This window comes from Magnolia sinica, chromosome 14, assembly GCF_029962835.1.
Source record: "Magnolia sinica isolate HGM2019 chromosome 14, MsV1, whole genome shotgun sequence".
NCBI classification, from domain to species: Eukaryota; Viridiplantae; Streptophyta; class Magnoliopsida; order Magnoliales; family Magnoliaceae; genus Magnolia; species Magnolia sinica.
In genome coordinates this window covers 57,642,017-57,653,222 of record NC_080586.1, presented here as the reverse complement: position 1 = coordinate 57,653,222, position 11,206 = coordinate 57,642,017, and the positions used below count along the sequence as shown (strand labels likewise).

Genomic DNA, 11,206 nt, shown 5'->3' with positions numbered 1-11,206 from the left:
ACAATATCATACCAGGTCGGCCTTCCCTTAACGCAATGAGGGCGGTCGTCTCCACCTATCATCTTATGATGAAATTCCCTGCATAGGGAGGAGTCGGGTATGTAATGCTACTTTGTGGCCTATTTAAATCCTACTTTGTGGTCTATTTAAACCTTGGTTTTATCTCATTTTTTAGATCGTGCCATAAAATGATATTAGAAAGGGAATGAACCATATGGATAAAACCATTACATCATGGTGGGCCCCACACAAAGTAGAAGTAAGGTTTTGGTGTAAAAGTGTTCCCATTAAGTACGGCTCTAAGCCGTACCTAAACCAAAAAATGCCGTACCTAATCAGCAAATTTGGTGTAGTGGGTTTTACAATTAGGAACTTTCAAAAGTAAATGTATTTTATAATACTATATTTCACAAATAAAATAAAATATTTTGTTTTCTTTTAGAGATTAGTGTAGCCCAAGTGAAAAAATGTAAGACTCCATCAAGTGGGTCACACATGATTACCGGTTTAGATTTGACCGTTAGATTATTTAGATTGAGCGATTCAATGGACCCAATTACAGTTGTGAGTATTATAGATAAGTTTGGGGCAGAATGCTTGAACCGTGATTCCTATGCACGATTATTAAGCTAGATATGGAAACTTACAGTGTGGAGACCTTAGATGAGAGAAAAGTGATGGGCAAGCTTCCCTAGCCCTCTTTCATATAAATACATGTCTTAGTCTCCTCACTCACATAAGAGAGAACACTATTCCCACTGAGAGGTTCTCCTAAAAGTGTGAAGTGCGGAAGACTAAGGGCTTGTTTGATTTTCCATTATACATGTAAATCATGGTAAATAAGTAATCATTACTTTTTCACTTGGTTTGAAAATGTGAGAGTAATTCCACCTTGACATAAAAATGTTGACTTAAATCTGTGGACCCCATCGTAATGTATATGATATATCCACACCGTCCATCTATTTTATTAGAACATTTTGGGGCATGAACCGAAAAATGAGGCATATTCAACACTCGAACAGCCCACATGAAAAGAAATAGTGGCCTTAATTCATCTACCATTGAAAGTTGTTTCCTTCACTGGGCCCACATTGAGGTTTTTTCATCATTTAAGCCATTTATAGGGTCACACAGACATGGATAAGGGGAAAACACAAATATCAGCTTGATCCAAAACTTTTAAGGGCCCCAATAAGTTTTTATTAGTAGGCGTTCGATTCCCGCTATTGCATGTGGTGTGGTCCACTTGAGCTTTGGATTTTCCTTATTTTTTTTTGCTCATGCCCTAAATTCAACTGGCATAACAAATGAGCAGTGTGGATAAGTCACATACAACACAATGGGCCCCACATTGATTTTGTAAATTTCTCGCTTGAAGTGTTAAAAAAGTAAGTTGTCACATCTGCATTGGGAAAGATGTGGTAATTACCTATGTAAATAACTACCCATTTACACGGTAATTACAGTTGAGCTGAAAAATCAAACATGCCCTAAGATCCCTTCTCTGCAAATCATTGCAATGGGAATGTCTTCTCAATCAGGTATGCCTTTAACATTATTATGTTGAATCTCTGTTATCGATGCATAGACGATTCATTTATTCCACAATATAGAAATAGCAAAAAAATGCTCTTTTAAGTTCATGTAAATTTATACCTGCCTAAAAATAGATCTAATTTGATTTGTTTGGCTTTAATCATGTACACGCACTTTCATCTATAAAAAAAATAATAATCCTTTTAAATGATAAACCCAACTCCAATAGGAAACAACTTACATCCTCATTATTCTTTATTAATCAAACATGAAAAATCTAACTCAAATATTTATGTATATAAATCCCGAAATAGAGGAGAAATAACGAGTCTCCAGGAGGCAAACACCTTTATTTACGATGGCGTGGCGACGTACCATGGGATGTTGTCATTGGTTTAGATTATACAGGGTTTGAATTCCCTGTACATCATCCCCATGCAGTTCCACTTTCTTCACACCAATGGAAATAGAGGGGAACATTATAGCATTCCCCACCGATGAGTGCCCAAGTCCAAGTAAATGCCCGATCTCATGCACCGCAACGGATTCCACGTCGAAGGCATCACTAGCTAGCTTAGTGGACCACTTCTCATCTGCATCGAAATGGAACCACCCCCTGGTCGGTGCAAATGCATGTGCAATTACATTGCCAGGCCCATTGAATGGGGCCCCATCACCATGATCTCCCCTAAAAAATCCGATCTTAAGATCAGCAGAGTTATAATCTTGTGTTTCCTCAAACGTGAAATTGCTCACGCTCGCCCACCTATTGAAAGCGTTTGAGCAGGCAGACCTCAGGTCCTGTGTCCCAATGACTTGGATTCCAGGGAGGAAACCATAGGTGAGGTGTTTCTTGGAAGAAGGCCACCTGGGGTTGCCGTCAAAGAAGGTGAAATGGGCCACCGTGTGCTGTGTGGTGGACCCAAGATGACGCTTCTTCCCGGAACGCATTGAAGTTCGTCCATCTATAATGTCTGGGACACCACACCGTGGCAACGCCATGTCTTGAAGCGTATTCGCATCAAGTGTTCCAGTGACACTGAGATGGTAGTTGAGCTGGTAAGTCTTGACGGCCGACTCCAGGGAATCATCAAACGTGTCGTCATCGCTGCCGCTGGTATTGTTGTTGTGACGGTGAGGGAGGTAACCAAACATCTCAAGATATTGCTTGATTGCATGGAGGCCTTTGATGGTCTGGCCCTTGTGGCAACCTTCTAGAGACTTAAAGGGTTGTTGGTTTTGGTTTTGATATTGGTGAGTGGAATGAGAATGAATGAGAAGAGGGAGAAAAAGAAGGATGACAAGATGAAGAAGGGCGCATGTTACAAGAGAAGAACATTGTTCGGATGCCATTACTATTTTTTTCTTCTCTTGTAACAAACAAGAATGCTCAAAAGCTAAGAAGCTCGTCTTGGAGAATTTGAGTGACGATTGCCTATTTATAACAAACGATCGAGGTGTCTCCAACAACAGTGTTTGTCAGAGTCTCGGTCTGCGTCTTCTATTATATTAATTAGTATTATTTTGACGCGTTTAGTGTACCACCTCTATTATATTAATTAGTATCATTTTGACGCGTTTAGTGTACCACCTCTATTATATTAATTAGTATCATTTTGACGCGTTTAGGGTGCCAAGACGACTCCAATAACTGGGTCTTTAACATTGAGTTTATTTTCCCTCCGTCGCGATGACTACAGATACTGCATTTCTCGCCGCCCATGGGCAACACCCAATATCAGCTACTATCTCGTGATTACACGTCAGTGATGATCCTTAATGAAAATTCTAATTTCATTGTTGTAAATCTTTTCACAGACGGTGAAAGTCACAATCACTCTTTCGGTGTGTTTTCTTAAGATGGTCCGGATAACATGTATTCAACCACATGCACGGTTTTGATCACCAAAGAACCGACCATGTGGCCCAATAAGTGGTGCCATAGGCAAAACGAATGCAGTTAATAAAAACTCAGGCGCCTTAAACCCGTTGACGACGTAAGCAGAATGCAAATTAGGTGTTGCGCGGCTAACATGTTATTGGGTGTTGCCCTGACCGTGGGCCCTACCTTGATGCATGTGTTGTATATCCACGCCGTCCATCATTTTTTCCAACTCATTCTAGGGCATTATATAAAAATGAAGCAGATCCAAATATCAAGTAGACTAAACCAAGGTATGTATCTATTCACAGCTAGGGCTGTCGACCGATCCGGGTTGGATGGGCTCTTAGAGATTGCAGATACACACATCAGGTATTGCCAGGTTTGTGTCCTTGCGTTTCCGACTCTTGTTATATAGGACCTTCAACCATCGGTTGGGGTTTCCCATAGGCTTTCCATCGGGTCACTGGACTGTTGATTCAATTCGGGTTTAAATCATATGAGTGTTACTAACACCCTCGTTAAACCTTAGTGGGTGTTACTAACACCCTAATCGTGTGGGGCCCACCTTGATGTATTTGTTGTATATCCACACCGTTCGTCTACTTTTCCATCTCATGTTAGGACGCAATCACAAATCTTAATAAGATCTAAATATCAGGTCGAGTATACCATTAGAAATATCAACAAATTTGGAATGGATTAGGTGTGGCCCCTCTCTCACCTAACATGGTGTCACCCTGAATGTGGGGTCCACTATGATATTTGTGCGAAATCCAACTCCTCTATATCCATTTTGCAAGATTATTTTAGAACACGCAGAAAAAAAATGAGCTGGATCCAAAACTTAAGTAGGCCACACGGGAGGAAAAATTGGAAAAAGAAATGCCCATTGTTGAAACTTTTGTGAACAACCTCAACCCTTTACGCATGATAATCTCAACCCAAGTTGTCATGTGTTAAGGGTCGATGTTGTTATGTGTTAAGAGTCTAGGTTGTCATAAGTCCAAGTTATCATGTGTTAAGGGTCAATGTTATCATGGGTCAAGGCTGTCACGTGTTAAGAGCCAAGGTTTTCATATGTTAAATGCTAAGGTTGTCATGTGTTAAAGGTTGAGGTTATCCTATAAGACTTTAAGATGTTTCTTTTTCTAGTTTTTTCTCTCATGTTGGCCACTTGAGTTTTGGATTTACCTCATTTTTTTTCACATGTCCTAATTGCAACACTGATAGACAATATGAATTGCTCACAAACATCACAATGAACATCACAATGGCCCCTCTCAATGCAAGAACTACCTGCCAAATAATAACCAGCAGTAAATCCACATCCCCATGCGAGCGTGACTTAGGTGCAACATTGAAACTAGCAAGTGGCTGCAACCTTGACCATTGGAGGCACATTGATGCATGAATTGTATATCCACACAGTCCATCTTTTCTGCCAACTCATTTTAGAGCATGATCAAAAGAATCTTAGGCTGATTCAAATCACAGGTAGAGAACACCAAACAAAACAGTGATGATTGAACATCCACTTTAATGTTCATTTGAAATGTAACCTGTTGGTAAAGTGACAACGGTTTAGATGGAGGGAAAAAAAACAAATATCATCTTGATAAAAAATTAAAAAATTTCATGAGAAGCTTTTAATGGTAAATTTATTATTATTATTATTAAAAAAAAAAAACTATTGTTTCCTATATTTTGGTCTTTCTGAGAGTTGGATTTATTTAATTTTTTAGCATATGCCACAAAATAATTTGGAAATACCAATGGACAATGTGTGTGTGTGTGTGTGTGTGTGTGTGTGTGTGTGTGTGTGTGTGTAGTTGGTACATCAAGGTGAGCCATAAGTTTAGTGTGGCACTGCGCGTGCTCGGTGAGCGAAGGTTGCACCTAATTCATTCCTCTCCTTGGAGCTGGCAGATATTACAGCCTGATGAGGCCACATTTAAATAAGTACCCGATCTCACTGTACATGGGGCTCACCACGATGTTTTTGCGAAATCCACTCCGTCCGTCCTTTTTGGTAGATCATGTTAAGACATGAAACTAAATATCAGTCAGATTCGAAAGTCAAGGGGCCACATGACTAAAAATGGTGTAAATGAGTTACCTATCATTCAAACCTTGTATTCGAGCTGTCGGCCTATGCTATGGTGACGAGCCTTCCTGTAGTTACCTCGAGTATAAAATAGGCCTATGACCCGGTGACGAGTCCCTTGCAATGACCCCGAGTGTGAATTAAGCCTACGCTGAGGTGACGAGCCTCCCGTAGCAACCTATAGTGTAAACTCACGAACTTGCCTATCGTATATGATTAACTAGGATTGACGACCTTATATGGATCATTGTTTGGGTAAATGATATAAAGAGAGGTACCTTAGCTTCCTGAATCTGCTGCATGAACAGGTCTAATTAAGAACTTGGCTAACACTACCATGCACCCCATTACATATGCCTTTGGCGTGGGTGTTGAGCACAATGGGAGTTTAGCATGCGCGACTGTGAGATGATGTCGTAGAAGGCGTTCAGGTGAGAGCATGCATCATTAATACATATCATCCTTACATTAACCAGAGTACTTAGGAATGCTTGTTGTATTACTTTATCATTACTGCTTGACTGAATTGATAACATGTTAACCTTTACCTTATAGCTCCACCGAGTTGATTAGTCACTCCCACTCTGGAACGGTGTTTAAAAACACCAACCAGACTCTGTTGTAGTTGCAAATGATGTTGCGGCTTACGAGTTGGAGCCGGCCTTCTATGACGACGAGAAGTTCTCCTACCTGCAACTCTTTGGCGGGTCTATGTAGACCTGGAGTTGCGTCACCGGGACTACAGGGATATGGATTAGATGACATTACACTTATCATTTTGTATATTTTGAAACTATACATGTAATTATTCATCCTGGTGATATGATCATACTCTGGGGTTTATATCCACTTATAGATTTTATATATCTATCACATCTTCCGCTTGCTTAATTTAATCGCCTCTGCAGTATGATATGTTGATTTGGTATAATCTCACTCATTGTTAATGCACAAATATGGATAACATTTAATCATCATTATCTATGTTGCATAAGTGATGCATTGGAACTCGGGAGTTGAGCATTTGCTCGACCCTCGATTTTCAGGGCGTTACACTAGTTCTTCTCAAGTAAGAAGAGCCGGAAGCCGATGACCCATCTATTCACCCTCAAGTAGGTGGACAAGGAATTGCTGAAGGACTTAATCACCCGCTTCAATGAAGAGGTGCTACTGGTGGATGACTACGACAACAAGATGACACTCTCAGCTATATTTAGCGGACTAAAGGAAGGGAAGTTTGTCTTCTCAATTGGGAAGAATCTGCAGACTACTTTGGCAAAGCTCATCAGCTAAGATCAGAAATACACCAATGCCGAGGAGTTCTTCAACTCTCGCATAAATGTCTAGGCCACAAAGTAGTCTTCCAAGGGGAAGAGGTCGAGGAACGAAGAGCCGCAGTCATTGAGTAAGAGGCCAGACGAAGGGGCCTCTCACGATCGCTGATCGAGCAGGAGGCCTGAGGGAAAATTCCCCTCCTATATACCCTTAAACACATTTCTAAAGTAGATCCTGCTAGACATCAAGGGCTAAAAGCTCCTGCAATGGCCGATATGCATGAAGGCCAAGGTAGACCAGCAAAACAAGCGCAAGTACTGCCGCTTCCATCGTGACCATGGTCACAACACTAGCGATTACGTGGATCTGAAAGAAGAAATTGAGACCCTCATTCGCAAGGGTTATCTGCGATGATACACAAAGGAAGAGAAGATAACTCAGAGAGAAGATCAGCCGAGCAAGACCACAGAAGAACCTGCAGAGATCCGACTATCTATGGCAATTCGTCTGGAGGGGGAGACTCGAATAGGGCTCGCAAAGCCTATTCTTGGAGCTCGAACCCCAAGCATTACGTCCACTTGGCTGAAAGGCCGGGAAAGAACTTCGAGTGAGCCCCTGCAGCTTGACCTTCACAGAAGATGATGCGCGCGAAATCCAACATCCACATGACGATGCCCTGGTGGTAGCTATGACTATAGCTAACCACAAAGTTTACCGCATCTTGGTCAACACTGGAAGCTCGGCCGATATCATCTACTCCGAGGCATTCGAGAGAATGGGGATCGACGGGTCACGTCTCCGACCTGTGAAGACCCCTTTGTACGACTTTGCCAGATACAAAGTGATCTTCAAGGGAGACACCTCCCTCCCAGTGACAGTAGGGGAGGGGCAGCATCAGGTTACTCTTCTGGTTGACTTCCTCATCGTGAGCGTGCCGTAAGTGCACAATGTCATACCGGGTAAACCTTCCCTTAACGCAATGAGGGCGGTTGTCTCCACCTATCATATTATGATGAAATTCCCTGCATAGGGAGGAGTAGGGTATGTAATGCTACTATGTGGTCTGTTTAAATCCTACTTTGTGGTCAATTTAAACCTTGGTTTTATCTCATTTTTTAGATCATACCATAAAATAATATGAGAAAGGGGATGAACCATGTGGATAAAACCATTACATCATGGTGGGCCCCACACAAAGTAGGAGTAAGGTTTTGGTGTAAAAGTGTTCCCATTAGGTATGGCTCTAAGTCGTACCTAAACTAAAAACCGCCGTACCTAATCAGCAAATTTGGTGTAGTGGGTTTTACAATTAGGAACTTTCAAAAGTAAATGCATTTTATAATATTATATTTCACAAATAAAATAAAATATTTTGTTTTCTTTTAGAGATCAGTGTAGCCCAAGTGGAAAAATGTAAGACTCCATCAAGTGGGCCACACATGATTACTGGTTTAGATCTGACTGTTAGATTATTCAGATTGAGTGATTTAATAAACCCAATTACAGTTGTGATTATTATAGATAAGTTTGGGGCAGAATGCTTGAACCATGGTTCCTATGCACGATTATTAAGCTAGATATAGAAACTTACAGTGTGGAGACCCTAGATGAGAGAAAAGTGATGGGTAAGCTTCGCTAGCCCTCTTTCATATAAATACATGTCTTAGTCTCCTCACTCGCATAAGAGAGAAAACATTATTCCCACTAAGAGGTTCTCCTAAAAGTGTGAAGTGCGGAAGACTAGGGGCTTGTTTGATTTTCTATTATACATGTAAATCATGGTAAATAAGTAATCATTACTTTTTTACTTGGTTTGAAAATGTGAGAGTAATTCCACCTTGACATAAAAATGTTGACTTAAATTTGTGGACCCCACCGTAATGTATATGATATATCTACACCGTCCATCTATTTTATTAGAACGTTTTAGGGCATGAATCGAAAAATGAGGCATATTCAACACTCGAACGGCCCACATGAAAGCAAATAGTGGCCTTAATTCATCTACCATTGAAAGTTGTTTCCTTCACTGGGCCCACATTGAGGTTTTTTCATCATTTAAGCCGTTTATAGGGTCACATAGACATGGATAAGGGGAAAACACAAATATTAGCTTGATCCAAAACTTTTAAAGGCCCCAATAAGTTTTTATTAGTAGGCGTTCGATTCCCGCTATTGCATGTGGTGTGGTCCACTTGAGCTTTGTATTTTCCTCATTTTTTTTCTCATGCCCTAAATTCAACTGGCATAACAAATGAGCAGTGTGGATAAGTCACATACAACACAATGGGCCCCACATTGATTTTGTAAATTTCTCACTTGAAGTGTTAAAAAAGTAAGTTGTCACATCTGCATTGGGAAAGATGTGGTAATTACCTATGTAAATAATTATTACCCATTTACACGGTAATTACAGTTGAGCTGAAAAATCAAACATGCCCTAAGATCCCTTCTCGGTAAATTATTGCAATGGGAATGTCTTCTCGATCAAGTATGCCATTAACATTATTATGTTGAATCTCTGTTATCGATGCATAGACGATTCATTTATTCCACAATATAGAAATAGCAAAAAAATGCTCTTTTAAGTTCATGTAAATTTATACCCGCCTAAAAATAGATCTAATTTGATTTGTTTGGCTTTAATCATGTACACGCACTTTCATCTATATATATATAAAATAATCCTTCTAAATAATAAACCCAACTCCAATAGGAAACAACTTACAACCTCATTATTCTTTATTAATCAAACATGAAAAATCTAACTCAAATATTTATGTATATAAATCCCGAAGTAGAGGAGAAATAACGAGTCTCCAGGAGGTAAACACCTTTATTTATGATGGCGTGGCGACGTACCATGGGATGTTGTCATTGGTTTAGATTATACAGGGTTTGAATTCCCTGTACGTCATCCCCATGCAGCTCCACTTTCTTCACACCAATGGAAATAGAGGGGAACATTATAGCATTCCCCACCGATGAGTGCCCAAGTCCAAGTAAATGCCCGATCTCATGCACCGCAACGGATTCCACGTCGAAGGCATCACTAGCTAGCTTAGTGGACCACTTCTCATCTGCATCGAAATGGAACCACCCCCTGGTCGGTGCAAATGCATGTGCAATTACATTGCCAGGCCCATTGAATGGGGCCCCATCACCATGATCTCCCCTAAAAAATCCGATCTTAAGATCAGCAGAGTTATAATCTTGTGTTTCCTCAAACGTGAAATTGCTCACGCTCGCCCACCTATTGAAAGCGTTTGAGCAGGCAGACCTCAGGTCCTGTGTCCCAATGACTTGGATTCCAGGGAGGAAACCATAGGTGAGGTGTTTCTTGGAAGAAGGCCACCTGGGGTTGCCGTCAAAGAAGGTGAAATGGGCCACTGTGTGCTGTGTGGTGGACCCAAGATGACGCTTTTTCCCGGAACGCATCGAAGTACGTCCATCTACAATGTCTGGGACACCACACCGTGGCAACGCCATGTCTTGAAGCGTATTCGCATCAAGTGTTCCAGTGACACTGAGATGGTAGTTGAGCTGGTAAGTCTTGACGGCCGACTCCAGGGAATCATCAAACGTGTCGTCATCACTGCCGCTGGTATTGTTGTTGTGACGGTGAGGGAGGTAACCAAACATCTCAAGATATTGCTTGATTGCATGGAGGCCTTTGATGGTCTGGCCCTTGTGGCAACCTTCTAGAGACTTAAAGGGTTGTTGGTTTTGGTGTTGATATTGGTGAGTGGAATGAGAATGAATGAGAAGAGGGAGAAAAAGAAGGATGACAAGATGAAGAAGGGCGCATGTTACAAGAGAGGAACATTGTTCGGATGCCATTACTATTTTTTTCTTCTCTTGTAACAAACAAGAATGCTCAAAAGCTAAGAAGCTCGTCTTGGAGAATTTGAGTGACGATTGGCTATTTATAACAAACGATCGAGGTGTCTCCAACAACAGTGTTAGTCAGAGTCTCGGTCTGCGTCTTCTATTATATTAATTAGTATGATTTTGACGCGTTTAGTGTACCACCTCTATTATATTAATTAGTATCATTTTGACGCGTTTAGGGTGCCAAGACGACTCCAATAACTGGGTCTTTAACATTGAGTTTATTTTCCCTCCGTCGCGATGACTCCAGATACTGCATTTCTCGCCGCCCATGGGCAACACCCAATATCAGCTACTATCTCGTGATTACACGTCAGTGATGATCCTTAATGAAAATTCTAATTTCATTGTTGTAAATCTTTTCACAGACGGTGAAAGTCACAATCACTCTTTCGGTGTGTTTTCTTAAGATGGTCCGGATAACATGTATTCAACCACATGCACGGTTTTGATCACCAAAGAACCGACCATGTGGCCCAATAAGTGGTGCCGTAGGCAAAACGAATGCAGTC

The 11,206-nt window shown here is 41.0% G+C and overlaps 2 protein-coding genes across 2 annotated transcripts; both read right to left on the bottom strand.

The window, feature by feature from the left end:
• Positions 1-1,727: 1,727 nt before the first annotated feature.
• LOC131225267 (metalloendoproteinase 2-MMP-like) lies at positions 1,728-2,947 on the bottom strand. The gene has a single exon (XM_058220771.1). It carries the CDS (start codon positions 2,890-2,892, stop codon positions 1,927-1,929), a length of 966 nt encoding a protein of 321 aa, XP_058076754.1. The 5' UTR covers positions 2,893-2,947; the 3' UTR covers positions 1,728-1,926.
• A 6,567-nt stretch (positions 2,948-9,514) lies between these two features.
• On the bottom strand, positions 9,515-10,686 carry LOC131225357 (metalloendoproteinase 2-MMP-like). The gene has a single exon (XM_058220881.1). It carries the CDS (start codon positions 10,641-10,643, stop codon positions 9,678-9,680), a length of 966 nt encoding a protein of 321 aa, XP_058076864.1. The 5' UTR covers positions 10,644-10,686; the 3' UTR covers positions 9,515-9,677.
• Between the last annotated feature and the right edge of the window lie 520 nt (positions 10,687-11,206).